Source organism: Gavialis gangeticus, unplaced genomic scaffold (genome assembly GCF_001723915.1).
Source record: "Gavialis gangeticus isolate Ggan-Ray unplaced genomic scaffold, GavGan_comp1, whole genome shotgun sequence".
In the NCBI taxonomy this organism is placed as follows: domain Eukaryota; kingdom Metazoa; phylum Chordata; order Crocodylia; family Gavialidae; genus Gavialis; species Gavialis gangeticus.
In genome coordinates, this window is record NW_017728996.1 from 27,609,081 (window position 1) to 27,625,279 (window position 16,199).

A 16,199-nucleotide genomic window follows, 5' to 3' on the forward strand; every position below is an offset into this window, starting at 1 on the left:
GCCGCACTTCAAGAGGGATGTGGACAGCATGGAGAGGGTCCAGAGGAGGGCCACTTGCATGATCAGGGGACAGCAGGGCAGGCCCTATGAGGAGAGGCTACGGGACCTGAACCTGTTCAGCCTCCACAAGAGAAGGCTGAGGGGGGATCTTGTGGCCTGTTACAAACTGGTCAGGGGTGATCAGAAGGCACTGGGGGAGTCACTGTTCCCCCGAGCACAGCCAGGAGTGACCAGGAACAACAGTCACAAGCTGGCAGAGGGTAGATTTAGGCTAGACATCAGAAGGCGCTACTTCACGGTCAGGGCAGCTAGGGTCTGGAACCAACTTCCAAGAGAAGTGGTGCTGGCTCTTACCCTGGGGGTCTTTAAGAGGGGGTTAGATGAACACCTTGCTGGGGTCGTTTGACCCCAGTACTCTTTCCTGCCATGGCAGGGGGTCTGACTAGATGATCTTCTCAGGTCCTTTCTGACCCTAGAAACTATGAAACTACTATGAAACTATGTATAAGTTCTCTCTTTATACAACCACTCCCCTCTCCCACACAGTTTCATATATTGCCTAAGGCATTCAGAAATGGCAGTAATGCATCTTCTTGTGTGCATTTGTTAGAACACAAGCAGCATTGTCTACACAGCATAATGTCCAATCCCAGAATGGGTTTGGCATGCTTTTATCCTATATTTTAACCCATGTTAAAAAAAAATACCTCCAAGAACTTACAATTCTTTCCCTCCTCATATCCACATTTAAGTTACAAAAGTAATGGCTTTATTTCTTTAATGTCTGCATGGTGTTTCATTTTATTAATCATGAATTGTGTTGATTTTACTACTTTAGGCCACCTGAGCTCTTCATCAATATACCCAGTCTGCCTCGCACCATATTTGGTAGTAACTTCGTGTTCAGACAACAAAGTGCGGTTCTGGAGATGCAATGTAGAGATGGATCTATATAGTAAAGATGAAATGAGGGAGACGTATCATTGGAGAAAATGGCCTTTAATGAATGACGAAGGAGAAGACAACAGCAGTACAGTGTGCATAATAGGAAGGCCAGTTGCTGTTAGCTGTTCTTATACAGGACGCCTTGCTGTGGCATACAAACAGCCTATACAGCATAACGGCTTTGTTTCCAAAGAATTTTCTATGCATGTTTGTATACTTGAATGTGAGTCTACAGGAGGATCTGAATGGGTTTTGGAACAGACAATTCATCTGGATGATTTAGTTAAGGTTGGGAATGTACTTGATTCAAGAGTCAGTGTAGATAGTAATTTATTTGTATACAGTAAATCAGATGCCTTTTTGAACAAGGACAAATATCTTATGCCCAATATCAAGCATTTGGTACATTTGGACTGGGTATCAAAAGAAGATGGTTCACATATACTTACAGTTGGGGTGGGTGCCAACATATTCATGTATGGGAGACTTTCAGGAATTGTAACAGAACAAGTGAGCAGTAAAGAGGGAGTAGCCATTATTACTTTACCACTAGGTGGTAGCATAAAACTAGGTATAAAGTCCAAGTGGGTACTGCTGAGATCAATTGACTTGGTGTCCTCTGTAGATGGCACTCCTTCACTGCCAGTTTCCCTCTCTTGGGTAAGAGATGGTATACTGGTAGTGGGAATGGACTGTGAAATGCATGTATATGCACAGTGGAAACATGCTGTCAAATTTGGTGATGGTGAAGGTGATGCTTTTACCACTGAAGACTCAGCAAATCAAGATCCATTTAAAACAAGCTTGATAGTAAATAAGTCCCGTGTAATTGATGGGGCAGGTATTGTTGATGATATTTTTGGCACTCCAACTGTAATTCAGGATGGTGGCCTTTTTGAAGCTGCGCATGTCCTTTCCCCTACTCTCCCGCAGTATCACCCAACCCAGCTATTAGAACTGATGGATTTGGGTAAAGTTCGACGAGCCAAAGCCATACTGTCCCATTTAGTTAAATGTATTGCAGGAGAAGTTGCAATAGTTAAAGATGCAGAAGCTGGGGAAGGTGGTGGACCTAAACGTCATCTCTCCCGAACCATTAGTGTAAGTGGTAGTACTGCAAAAGACACAATTACAGCTGGAAAAGATGGTACCCGAGACTATACAGAGATAGATTCTATTCCCCCATTGCCATTGTACGCACTGCTTGCTGCAGATCAAGATACCACATACAAAATTTCTGAAGAAACTTCTAAAGTAACTCCAGGCTCTGAAGATATCACTAACAGAAAACCAGGGGATCAATACTCAGATCTGTTCCAGACGCAGTCTGTCACAACCGATGACTTTATTGATTTTGAGCCTGAAAAGAGAGAGAGTAAATCCAAAGTAATTAATCTCTCTCAATATGGGCCAACTTACTTTGGCCGAGAACATGCTAGCGTCCTCTCAAGTCATCTAATGCACTCAAGCTTGCCAGGCCTCACCCGTCTGGAGCAGATGTTCCTTGTAGCTTTGGCCGACACTGTGGCTACAACAAGCACTGAACTTGATGAGAACAGAGATAAGACTTACTCAGGTTAGTGATGACTGTTTTCTAATTACTGTTCATGTATTTCAGCTGACAAATACAAAATTGGTTATCATGATTATTCATAGTATTAGGCAAACTTAGGTACCCATAAAAAGGTGCTGGGTTAATAAAGCTAGAACCTAACACCACATATTTAGAGCAGATATAGCAGAAGCAATGGTGGGCAAGCTTTTCCCACATGTTCCTCCTCAGCAGGAGACATTACTGTGCATTTATTTAATACTTGTATAAGCAAGTACTAAATAAATGTGCACAAGTACTAAATAAATGTGCATATGCCTTGTAAGTGACACTACTGCACAGTAGGGTCTCGGCATGGTTTTTGCCATGCAACGCTACTGTGCAGTCAGCATCGCATGTAGACGTGCCCAGTGTAACTGAATCTTGGTCTGGTAGTAAGCAGAAGGATGAATTCAGTTCCTGTGCCTATTTTATTTCTGTCCTTTATGAAAACACTAGTGACATGTTATGGAGCACAGTCATTAGGAACTGAGCTAAAATTAATAATTATCCTAAAATGCAAAAATAAAGGTTGTACCTACAAGCTCTTTACAAGGTCTAAACCATTTAATATTCTCATTTCAGCAAATGTGTTCAGCTGTGAAGATTTTGCTGTATCACTCAGATACCTTCTGAAGTGAAGGCAGCAGGTTCTTCTGAATGGAAGGCCCTGTGTTCTGAAATATCCTTCTGTTTACAGTCAAGAGTCCAACTATGGAAATTTTTAGAAAATTCTCCAAGATGTTTTTGTTTAATTTTTCCCCCGTTATTGAGAATAAGTGTCAGTAGTAGGATTGTATCATTTATTTAGTTTGTGCCATTTGTAAGCAATATTTGATCTTTGTAAAGTGGTCAGATACAGTAATGATAGTTGCAACAGAAGTAAGTAAAATTCACTGATACAGCTGTTGATTTGTGTATAGGGACACAGATGAAAGTAACCTAACATTTAAAACTTCTGTTTATTTTTTGATAAAAAGTAGCATAACTTTTTATGCTGCGGTTAAAACAGCAGATATTAAGATAAAATTTTAATGATGCTGTAGCAAGTAGCTACACTTGTGGAACTTGTGTCTTAGGTAACTTCCTGGTTCCAGATTTTGAAGACAAGCCATGTGTTACAGAGTGATTGTAATGCCTTGTTACCTAATGGTAATTGAATATAAATATTTTAGTCTGTCAAAAAAGAAATAAACACACTATTAAATAGGAAGATTGTAGCATTTTCAGAATTTTCTACATACTTTGCATTTGGGAGGAAAATACTATTGAATAATTTGCACTTTAAAACATAGAACTTAAAACATAGAACCCTAAGGTCCTCACAAAATATGTGCAATTAGGTGTCTCCATTGAAAAGTATTTATCCAAAAATTTACAGGCACTTGTGTTCACATGTGTTTAGAAGTCTTTTTTTTTTGTATTTTGTAGGAAGAGACACATTAGATGAATGTGGCTTGCGTTATTTGTTGGCTATGCGTTTACATACGTGCCTCCTTACATCACTCCCACCTTTATATCGTGTTCAGCTGCTTCACCAAGGTAATCCCTGGAGCAGTGCTTTATGTTCATGTGACCCAATTGAAAATGTTTCAACACTTACTTGATGATTCTAGTATTCATAGCTATAAATTTGGAATCAGATGTTCATTTAAGCCTTGGTTCTTTAAAGACTACATATGTTTACCTGTTCTCACTTTGACATCACAACTTTATTAATATGGTGGTACACCACCCAGGCTGGCATTTAGATTGACTGTTAGCTTAAAGTACTTTCCCAACTGCATAATCTACAAATTTTCAATCCCCTACATGGGGTAAAAAGTTGTATTTTTAGTAAATATCTATGCTTTACTGAGGGATTATTTTCTCATTTTCATCCCAGTCACTTGCTTCTTGTTGAAGCAGCAGCGGAGTGGATAGTGTTCTGAAATGAGACATAAAAAAAAGCAGCAGAACCAAAGCAGCAGACAAGCATGTTCATGGCCCCTGATTGGCATCTGCTTAATACAGCAGTATACTATCACTCTTCCTCTGGGTAACCTTATAGCTCCAGCACGTATAGAAATGGGACAGGGTAAAAGAATGGTGAGAGCAGTATAGTTTCTGTGCTAAGCATCACCATCCTCACGCTACAGCCATAGTTAGGGCTGAAGCTGAAGGAAATGCTGTGGCTATACAGGTTTCACTTTTCTTCCCTATATCCTCTAGCCTTATTGTGGCACAATATACTTCCTTCACCAGCCTCTCTGCCCTTTATTACTAGTACATTTAAGCACACTTAATATAAGTCCCCAAAGGTTTGGTAGAAGAATGAAGAGAAATCAAACAAGTATAGCCAGTGACAGAGGGAGCTGCAACTGCAGAAGAGTAAGCGGAGGGAAGAGTTTTCGCACCCCCCAGCCGCCCAGAATGAGATGCCACTCCCTCAGTCCTGGAAGCATCAACAGTTTCCTCCTTGTGATCACACACACAATTTGTGTGCACTGCAGGAGTTCCCATTTAGAAGGGGATGCAGTAAATCGGTACTCTCACCTTGGTCAGCAGCATCTCCTCCTGCTGCGGAGAATAGTCCCTTGTGCTACACTCCAGGCCTGGGAGTCCACCACCATTTTGTTAATATGCCGTCTTATTGAGAAAATTCCATGTAGTCATATTTTTCTCCCAAATCAGTGCCACATTTTTCTAAAATAAATTTAGAAAATTCACAGTTGTAATCAAAATGATGAAAAGGAAATGAATACCATGGCTTATTTGTCATCCTTCTTATGTTTTTCATTTGTAATATTGATTCCATTGCTTAGAATCTTTAATCCTCTAAAGCTAATTGTTCTGTATCATTATTCAGGCTTATCCACTTGTCATTTTGCCTGGGCTTTTCATTCAGAAGCTGAGGAGGAGTTGATCAACATAATTCCTGCTATTCAGAGAGGAGACCCACAGTGGTCTGAACTAAGAGCTATGGGTATAGGATGGTGGGTCAGGAATATTAATACACTCAGAAGATGCATTGAGAAGGTAATTGGAACCATACCTAAAACAGTATACTATATTATGTATAGCCTGAGAAATATGTACAGCAAATTATATGTAAAGCATACTCTTCATAACAAAAAAAAAATCTATGAATTACAGAGCTAAAATTCCACAGTAGCCTAGAAGACTGAATTTCAGGTGTTTGGTTTTGGCACTGAAGCCCCCAGATACCTTTCTATATAGACCTGGATCCTGTTTTTACATTTGTGGTTTAGCTGATACCTTGGGAGTTGTCCAAAAGTTTGAAGATTACCTAGCTTTTTTTTTCAGTTATTTTTGTTGCCAGGGAGTCTTATCAATGCCAAAATGCTAGCAGTGTCTGATGGATGTCCTATTTAGCAGTAACTACCTCATTCTCTTACCCAGCAGCAAAATATGCAGGCCAGAATTGGAAGTAGCTGGGAACAAATAATTTCTGGACTACTCAATGTTAACTCTTTACAATTTAATATATGAAACAGTTAGCTAACCATAAGCTTTAAATAATATCTTCCTTCTTATACGCTTTTCATTTGTTAACTCTCCATTATATCTCCAACTTTAAAAAGTTACAGGATAGTGATGTTTATGTCAGGCTGTCCAAGTGTATAAGTAAATCTTTGCATACCTTGGCTAGGGGCAAAGTTACATGTAACCCAGTTTAAGTGATCGGAAACTGGTTTAAACCTGTAACAGAACGTAAGTTCAGGTTCAAGCATATAAACCACTTTCAAACTGGCCAAAACTAGTTTAAATAAACCTGGTTGGATGCAGTATTAGAATGAACTGATTTAGGTGAAACCAGTTTATGGAACTTGTGTCCTAGATACCTTCCTGGTTCAAGTTAACTCTCAGTCCGCCAGTAATCCAAGATGCTGTGCAGCCCTGGGCTATGCTGTCTGCTCCACTGGAGTGGGGACAGCCTTGCCCCTCTGCTCCTTAGCCTGCTTCCTGCCTGCATTCATCAGCCCATAGGAAAGGGGGGGCAGGGAAACAGACCCCTAGACCCCCTAGCCAGGGTCTACACAGCATGTGGATAGAGGGAAAGCCCCTGTAGTGGGGGCTTTTCAACCCTTGCAGCCCTCCCTTCCTCCCCCTTCCAACTGCTGATTGTTTCAGCAGCTGCCAGAATAGCAAAGGAGAAGGAGGGTGCCTGGCTAGCTGCTTACTGGGGTGTGCAAAACAGGCTGTATTCAATTCGGATTCAGATTCAGCCCAAATTGGGGACAGTGATTCAATTCGTTGATTTGGATCATTGTCCCAATTCAATTCAGCCAAATCTGAACCTGAAGATTTTATGCTGATTCAGAGAATCAACGATTTGGCCATAGATACAGCTTTAAATGTTTTTTCTACATACCCCAAGGTACCAGGAGTGGCTCGTGAATTCAGTGGTGGTGGGGTGGATACAGCATCCCACAGGAGTGTGGGGGCACCGCATGCTTGGTGATTAACCCAGAAGTGAGCCAGAAGTACTTCTGGTCGACTTCCGGGTCCATGGCCCCCCTGCATCCTCCCAGCTTGGTAATTGGGTGTGGGGGGACCCTGGATCCCCCAGACCCAGGAGGCACCAGTTCTGGCCCACTTCTAGTCTGCTGCCGAGTGCACTGGGGAACCCTCTGCGCTCCTGTGAGACACTCCATCTGCCCCAACATCTCAGCATTCATGAGCCACCTGGTACCTTGAGATATGTAGAAAAAACATTTAAAGCTCTGTCTGTGTCCAAATCGTCAAATCTTTAGGAATCTCTCCAAAATGATTAGGAGGGTTATGATTTGATTCGGAGAGATTAAAGGGTCTCCTGATTTGATTTGGATTTGGAGATTTGGCCACTGAATCGTGCTGAATCTCTGCCGAATTGAAACAGGAACCGGAGCTTCTCACAGCCCTAGTGCCTACCCGTGCAGCCCAACATGGGGACACTGGAGAGCCCCTGCCTTGGTGGGGCTTCCCTTCAACTCAGCCCAGGGCATCCCCAGGGAGCTGAGGGGAATTCTTCCCCTTCCAAACCCCAAAACTGCGTGCCTCGGCCCCGGGAGTGTCAGGCAACCTAAGAGAGCAGAGGGAAATTCTTCTGCTCCTCCACAGCCGGTTTAGCCTCAGCTGCTATGAGTCTGAGGCAAAACTAATTGCAGGGGAGTGGAAGAATTTCCCTCTGTTCCCTGAGGCTGCCCCAATATATCCCAGAGACATACAGCAGCTCGGGGGTTCAGGAGGGGAAGAATTCCCCTTGGCTCCCTGGGGCTGCCCTGGGCTAGGGGACCCTGGGCTTGGGTGGGGAGAAACCCCGCAAGGCAGCGGCTCCCTGGTGCCCCCATACTGGGCAGGCACCTGGCTGGGAGGACTTCTGGCCTGGGTCAGTGCAGGCCTCCCCCGCCTTTCCCAACTGAAAACAGAATGTCAGTTCAGTTAGTTATAGGTTCAACCTGTGCAGCTTCAAGGAAGCTGCCTAGATTGAATCAATTCTGCCTCTGGCTTTTTGATTGTTTGTACTTAGCCCTAAAGTCATTGCAGGCAGTCCCTGGACTTACGACACAATTGGTTCCTGAAAACTGAGTCTTAAGTCAAAACATTGTAACTCGGACCCAATTTTCTCATAAGAAACAATGTTATAAATGGGGGATTTGTAACCTGAACCAAGGCTCGATACCCTATTTTCACCAAAAATACCCCAGAATTTTGTATTTGATCAATTTTAGATGAGTAATATAACTACATTAATGTCTTTCACATTGATTTGGAAGGACTTCTTTGAGGTGACTTTGGTGGACTTTTTGAACGGTTCTTTGCTGGAGTCTTCTCAGGAGTCTTGGCTGCAGATTGGACAGCCAACTTGTTCACTGGTGTGGCATCACATTGGATCAAGTATTGTAAAGTTGAAACTGACATCGTAAAGTTGAAACAGGGTGTCAATTTATAAACGTTGTAAGTGCAAAACATTGTAACTCAAAACGTTGCAAGTCGAGGACTGCCTGTATGTGAAATCATGTGCCAGTTTGAAATTAGTGCTAGTTTGTAACTTAAGTTGCCAGTTCCCTGCAGGGCATTTAGGAAGATGCACAGACATTAACATTAAATTAAGCTAAAATAGATGTTCATGATGGACAAAGCAACAAGGAGTAAATTTTCTAAATGGTAATGCTGGTGAAGTGCAAGGTAACACTTACCTTGTATATACTGCTGGTGAAAACTCCCTTACCAGCTTTTCAAAGATGAAGGTTTTTTATTTGCTTAGTTATAATATTCTCCTTTGTGTTTGCTAAGTCTATGTAATAGTATTGTTTTTTCCAAAAATCTTAACAGGTGATTTGTAGCATGGGGAGGTCACACTAATTCTATAAATCATAACTTCTGCAAAGCATTCAGAAAACAAGTTACGTAGCTTTATAGAAACAATACAAAAATGATCCACGCTATCCTTTCTAGCAGGGAGTATATGTATTTATAGCTGAAGGCATCTTTCTTTGCTCACAACAGTATGTTTTACTTGTTCTTCATCTACCGTAGGTTGCAAAAGCTTCATTCCAGAGGAATAATGATGCCTTGGATGCTGCACTTTTTTACCTTGCCATGAAAAAAAAAGCAGTGGTATGGGGTCTGTTTAGGTGAGTTTCGTTAACATTTGTAATAATACAAATGAAAGTAATAATATAAAACAACTCTTCTGGATTAAATGTTAATCTAAAGCAATCTTGAATAAAAAAGAAAAAAGTCCAGAGGGGAGCCACGCACATGATCCCAGGCAGGAAAACAGGCCTTATGATGAGAGGCTAAGAGCTATGGGACTCTTCAGCCTGGAAAAGCGCAGGCCCTGGGGGGACATAAGTACATAAGGGGTGCGCACCAGGATCTGGGGGAACATCTGTTCACCAGAGTGCCCCATGAGATGACAAGGTCAAACAGTCACAAACTGCTCCAAGACCGTTTCAGGCTGGACATAAGGAAGAACTTTACTGTCCGAGCCCCCAAGGCCTGGAACAGACTGCCTCCAGAGGTGGTACAAGCACCTACTCTGGACTGCTTTAAGAGATATTTGGACGTTTATATTTCTGGGATTCTGTGACCCCAACTGACTTCCTTCCCTGGGGTAGGGGGGTGGACTCAATGATCTTCCAAGGTCCCTCCAGCCCTAATGTCTATGTAATTTATTAAAAGATTTTACTTCTAGTAATTTAATTGAAATTATGTGTGTTGGCTTTCTTTACATAGGTCTCAGCATGATGAAAAGATGACCACGTTTTTCAGCCACAATTTCAGTGAAGATAGATGGCGCAAAGCAGCTTTGAAAAATGCATTTGCATTGTTGGGAAAACAACGCTTTGAACAGTCTGCTGCATTTTTCTTATTAGCAGGTTCACTGAAAGATGCTATTGAGGTACTTGTTTAAAAATATGAAGTACTATGGAATTTCAGAATTAATGTTAGATTTATGTTCTCAAAACTTACTTATAAACAGGGATCCTGGTTTTCTTATTTAAAAATTGCAAATTCACTGATAAAAGTGTTAAATTCTCTGATTAAAAACCCCAAATTCTGCATTTTTCCATGATTAAAATGAAATGCTACTAAATATATATAACACCGAAGAACACAGGTTTTCTTTGAAATGCCACAAATACAGTGCTGTTTCAAAGAAGAAATTGTGTATTGTTTTTCTAATAATACAATTCTGCAAATGTTTCAGTGCAAAAAAAACCCAATGCTAACTAGAGATGAACTGATACATCAGTCTATAGCGTGTTGGCACCAAATAAAAGGAAAATTGACACTATTGGCAGTTGGCGTTTTTTGGCTGATGTGGTCGGTAATGCTGCTGATAAATGCCATGTGCATGCACACAGCCACAGCAATCATGCAGCCAGCCCAGCAGCTTGGAGAGCAGCATCCAGCTAGTAAGCTAGTTGGGGTGAAGAGGCAGAGGGGAGGGAATGGATGTGGGGGTGCAGATTGAGGCTGCCATGGTGAGGGAGAGAGTGGGGTGGAGGCAGGGGCAGACACTTCCCAGCCAGGGTGGGGTGTGGGGCAGAGCTGGAGGTGGCTTATTCAGGGGGCATGGGGAGGGAGGGGAGCTTCTGCAGCTGTGCGCACCCCCAGGTCAGGCATAGTGTGCATGTGGCCCCTGGATCTGCACATGGGGCGAGGGCGGGCTGCTGCTGTGAGCTGGGGGCTATGCCAGGCTCTTCCTGGGTGGGGGCTGGGCCAGGGCTGCGCTTGGGCTGGGTGGCAGCAGCGCTGGGACTGGGACTATGGGAGCACAGCCATGGCCCAGCTACTTCCCACTGCCAGAAAGAACCCAACACAGCCCCTGGTCCCAGCCTGCAGTGGCAGCCCACCCTTGCCCCGTGCACAGATCTGGGGGGTACACACGCCTTATGCCTGCCCCAAAGGTGTGTGCACTGGTGGGAGCCACCCGCCCCCTAGATAAGCCACTTACAGCTCCAGCCTGCAACCCACCCTGGTTGGGCAGCACCTGCCCCAGCCCCACTCCCTCCCTCACCGTGGGGGTCTTAATCTGCCCCAAGCCCCTTCCCTCCCCTCTACCCCTTCACCCCAATAGACTTACCAGCCAGACAGGGCTCTCCAAGCTGGTGGACTCCATATCAGCAATCGGATCAGCATCAGCCAATAATTGGCCATCAGAATCGGCCCCAAAAATCTTGATATGTGCACCCTTAATGCTAACACTTAAAGCCTGTATGTGTTCCTTTTAAATGCCTTTATATATTTTAGTCCATGACTACACCAAACAGAGTTTCTTTTATTTATACATTTCTTTTATAAAATATTTCTTTTATTTCATATATTCACTCATATTTTAGGAGAATTATGCTTCCCAAATTCAGCATCTTGCATTTCATACTTTCTACTGTAGGTGTGCCTTGAAAAAATGGAAGACATTCAGCTGGCGATGGTTATTGCTCGTTTATATGAATCAGAATTTGAGACCTCTTTCACTTACACATCCATTCTTTATGAAAAGATTTTGGGGTGTCAGAAAGATGGAACTGGATTCAGCTGTCCTAAATTGCATCCTGATCCCTTTCTGAGAAGTATCGCATATTGGATAATGAAAGATTACACTAGAGCACTGGACACTCTATTGGAACACACACCTAAGGAAGATGATGAAAATCCAGGTAGAAAAAATATCAAACTTTTTCTTTTTTTCAAAATATATTAGCATTACAGCATTAAGTATGTAAATGCAAATTTTATATATGATTGGCATTTTGACATTAAAAGCATACACCTAAATGTAAAGTAATGAAATGTCAGCAAAATATTGTTACAGTAGCTGCTATAGTAGGTGTAATTCAGTTGCATAATAAATCTCAATTAAAAACCTCTATAAAGGATTTCAGCAAATGAAAGCTAGTATTTTTTATTATCCATTTAGTTCTGATCTGATTTTATCCATAGGTAAAATGGCTACAGCATACTGTTGCCATGGATTTCATATTAAAATACAGTTACCCCCTCTTTACAAGTGCTTCTTGTTGAAACTCAGGGGTGAGCTGTCCCTTGTTTCTTTCTTTGTGGGTGATTACTTTTTTCACAAAAGTGGCCAACTACACTTCTTTCAGAGTGCACTCCCACAGTTCACTTGCCCTTTTGACTGCCAAATTGCAAACCCATTGTAGTATCTAATACATTACCTCCATCAGGTAGGGCTGGGTTATGTCCTGTACCACAGAGTCTTCTCAAATGCAGCAGAAAGAATAGAAAGAAAAGGGTTAAAAATAATAAAAGACTAAACAGAAGTTGCCTTATCTCGTCTTAACTTTTCCCTAATCAGCATAAGGAGGTCCACTTGAGCTGGATACTCCCCTTCACATATTGTATTAAGTAACATTTGGAGTCAAGTTTGCCTCTTAAAACGTGCTCCCTGTCCATGGGACTGGTTAGCCTCCAGTAATTTAAGGTATGTGTGCACAGCACACTTGTTCTATGTATGGATACCCAACCTCTATGGCTAGGGACAGGCATTCAAAAAGCCTGAGCCTGAATTGATTCAATCTCTGCAGGTTAGTCTAACCTGGCTAGGCTGAACTGATTTGAAACTGGACAGACATTCTCTCTGGACTGAGGAAATTGAGGCACATGCCTGCAGTGGCTCAGGCTAGAAGCCAGGGGGTGGTAGAGCATCCCTCCTTCCCTTCTGCAGGGAGCTGAGCATGGTCAGGCCCTGGCAGGACTCTCTCATTAGGCATGTCTGCCTGCATAGTCTCAGGCTTTTCCCCATTGGCTGCTCAAGGGGCAGAAGTGTTGCCAGCCCCATGCTAGCACTCTGACGCAAGGTGTTCAATACATGTATCTGTTGATGATATGGAGCTTTTCAATCTCCCTCCCTGCTTCGTCGTACTTTCTGCAGCAAACTGACAGGCGAGCAAGCCACCAGAGGTGGGGGTGTGAAGAAGCAGGGCTGATAACAGTCTTTATCTCCTGATTAGCAAAACAGTAGCCTCTCTCCACATTACTTCAAACTTCTTAAACGGCTTACTGGCTGACCTGTTGATTAGCTCCAAAAGCCCTAAGCCGTCACTGTTCTGTCTGCCCCAGTGAAATTGGAGAGAGACCCACATGCAGACACCTCTCAGCATTAGCTAGCATACTGTGTGCTGGCTACAGTCCTTGCTGTGGCAGAGGAGGAAGGGATCTCTGTTTAAGCAGCAAGTGGTGAGAGGGGGGCACAGGGAAGCCAGTAGACCCTGCTGTGTCTGCAAATCTGTGCCAAGTTCCAGCCAGGGAGCAGAGAGCCCTGCCCAGCCCAGAGAGCATGCCAGGATGCTGGGGGACTCTGATTTAACTTAAACCAGCAAGGGGTCTGGGACATGGCATAAACCAGTTTCAGCCAAATCAGTTAAGTCTGATGCTACATTCAACCAGGTTTATCTCAAACCAGTTTCAGCCATTTTCAAACTAGTTTCTATGCACTGAAAATCTATTCTGTTACAGGTTTAAACCAGTTTTTGATCACTTAAACCGGTTTATGTGTAATGTCTGTCCCTAGCCTATGTGAATGAGATGGCTCAGGTACCAGAGACAATTTAGCAGGATTAGCATGGCATATGATTAACCCTGCTTCTCAGAAGAACCAGTTAGCCTAGAAAGAATGCTGCATAATGCATCTATACTTTTTCCAGTACCAAAGATCGGTTATTCAGAGCTAGCTCAGATATCTCTGAACAGCACTGTATTGTCACCTTTATGCAAGCTTCAGAACATTAAATATATTACTTCTTGATGCATCTTTAAGGAGGCTGTTTCATCACCCAGATCTCAACAGTTATCCACACAGGATACTTTCACCTGGCCTCTGCTAGCTCCAGTGGTATGACAGAGCCAGCCTTCCCTGCCATGGGGTAGTCTCCAATTCACTGGCCAAGATCAGCTTTCTTCTTGATTTAACTTATCGGAATTTCATAAAGTAGAAGCAACAGAGGCCAGTATCTCAAAGCATCTTTCTAATCAGTCAGTTTGAATTATCACTTCTCTTCCGGCAAATGAGTGATTATGTATTGTTTTTGCAGTTATACGCTGAACTGTTTCTAGGCTTCCAGATTTTGATAAGGTTGTGTAAGATGGTCAAATAGTGTTGCAAAAAAAGTTTTAAAAAACTGCAACTAAAGATATGTTTCAGCAGATACTGTATTTTTCTAATTCCTCCAGTTATTATCAAGTCATGCAATCCTGTGGTGTTCAGTTTCTACAACTATCTTCGGACCCATCCTCTGCTCATCCGAAGATATTTTAGCTCACCTGAAGGAACTCTAGCTACATTAGGTCTAAAAACTGAGAAAAGTTTTGTTGATAAGATTAATCTTATAGAGAGAAAATTATTCTTCACTACTGCAAATGCACATTTTAAAGTTGGATGTCCTGTTTTAGCTCTTGAAGTTCTTTCCAAAATTTCAAAGGTAAGAATAAAGCTCATCATTTCTACAATGAAAGATAAATCCAGTCCAAGTCCTACCAGAAAAAATGGGGTGGCAGAGGCCAGGAGTGATGTTGCTAAAAGTAGTGATATAGCCTGGTCAAAGCCAATTTCAGCATCATCTGCTTTGGAGAGTAGTACTGACCCTTCAGCACAATTTGACTGGAGTCAGCCAGCATTAAAACTGGATAATGAGCCTCTTACTCTTGATTGGGGAGGAGACGAGGATTATTCAGAGGAAGAAGAATGTGATGATGGTTTACTAATGAAAGGTTCAAAATTGAAATCTGAAAATGGAAAAGATGAGAAAAGTTCAGAAACTAATATACTACAGACACCTCAAGAGGAGGACTCTGAAACAGGCAACAGTGAGGTTGATGTCATTGCTGAACAGCTGAAGTTCAGAGCCTGTTTGAAGATCCTAATGACTGAACTTAGGACTTTGGCTACTGGTTATGAAGTAGATGGCGGGAAGCTCAGATTTCAACTGTACAATTGGCTTGAAAAAGAAATTGCTGCTATGCATGAAATATGTAACCATGAAGCAGGTGGCAAAGACTACTGTAAAACATATACCAGAGTTGATAGCGACCTACTTGATCACGAAGACGTTGTAGATAAACCAGATATCGGTTCATATGAGCGGCACCAGATAGAAAGACGGAGGTTGCAGGCAAAAAGGGAGCATGCTGAAAGACGGAAGTGGTGGCTGCAAAAGAATCAAGCGCTTCTCAGAGTTTTTCTAAGTTACTGTAGCCTTCATGGGGCACAAGGTGGTGGCCTTGCTTCTGTAAGAATGGAGCTAAAATTTTTGCTGCAAGAGTCCCAACAGGTAAGACAATCTCTCAAATGGATTTCCTTGCATTTTGTTAGTCTTTTGCTATAAATTAGAAAACTTACTAATCTCGCAGTTACATTACTTCAAGCTGCGGGTTTTGTCAAATTGCTCTCACTTGATAAGATCAGGCCTAGATAGCATGTAGATTGCATAATATGTAGGTGCCACAGTCAGTCAAGTGTGATGGGTGAATCAACATGGCACTTGTTCCTCATACACTGTACAGGTCTAACTCTCCACATGGACTTGGGGCAGCCTGGTAGTTTTGAGATGCTGGTTTTGCCCAAAGCTTCAATCTGGAACCTTGAATTGAAGCACGGAATTTAAGTTAGGTTCTAGAGTTCCAGCCAAATCCCCATTTTAGTAATTCTGTTCTGTTTCCCTGTATTAATCAAACTAAACTTTGGCAAGATCTAATTTCCTAACTTTTGGAAATGGTGCCAGGAGACCTTACATGAGTGGGCTCTGATTTTAAGTGTTATCGTGAATGCATCCATTCAAATAATATAGAATCAATGAGTCGGAAGGGACCTAGACAGATCACCGAATCCAACCCCCTGCCATGGGCAGGAAGAAGCACTGGGGGTGGAGGGGTCATAAGACCCCAGCCAGGTGCCTATCCGGTCTCCTCTTGAAGATTTCCAGGGACAGTGAGAGCACCACCTCTCTGGGAAGCCTATTCCAGGCTCTGGCCACCCTTACAGTGCAGTAGTTCTTCCTAATATCTAACCTAAACCTATCCTCCCTCAGCTTGTGGCCATTGTTCCTGGTGACTCCAAGGGGGGCCCTGGTGAACAGACTTTCCCCGAGTCCCTGCTGCTGGCCCCTGATAAGGTTGTAGGCAGCCACAAGATCCCCCCTCAGTCTCCTCTTGC

The 16,199-nt window shown here is 42.7% G+C and overlaps 1 protein-coding gene across 3 annotated transcripts in view; it reads left to right on the forward strand.

The window, feature by feature from the left end:
- DMXL2 (Dmx like 2) overlaps positions 1–16,199 on the forward strand; it is a 117,099-nt gene that overhangs the window by 43,183 nt on the left and 57,717 nt on the right. For all 3 annotated transcript variants that reach the window (XM_019504203.1, XM_019504205.1, XM_019504204.1), the window contains 7 exons: positions 839–2,521; positions 3,968–4,078; positions 5,385–5,554; positions 9,059–9,156; positions 9,761–9,926; positions 11,424–11,688; positions 14,222–15,318. In XM_019504203.1, coding sequence (XP_019359748.1) covers positions 839–2,521; positions 3,968–4,078; positions 5,385–5,554; positions 9,059–9,156; positions 9,761–9,926; positions 11,424–11,688; positions 14,222–15,318 — 3,590 coding nt within the window. The remainder of the gene's footprint in view (positions 1–838; positions 2,522–3,967; positions 4,079–5,384; positions 5,555–9,058; positions 9,157–9,760; positions 9,927–11,423; positions 11,689–14,221; positions 15,319–16,199) is intronic.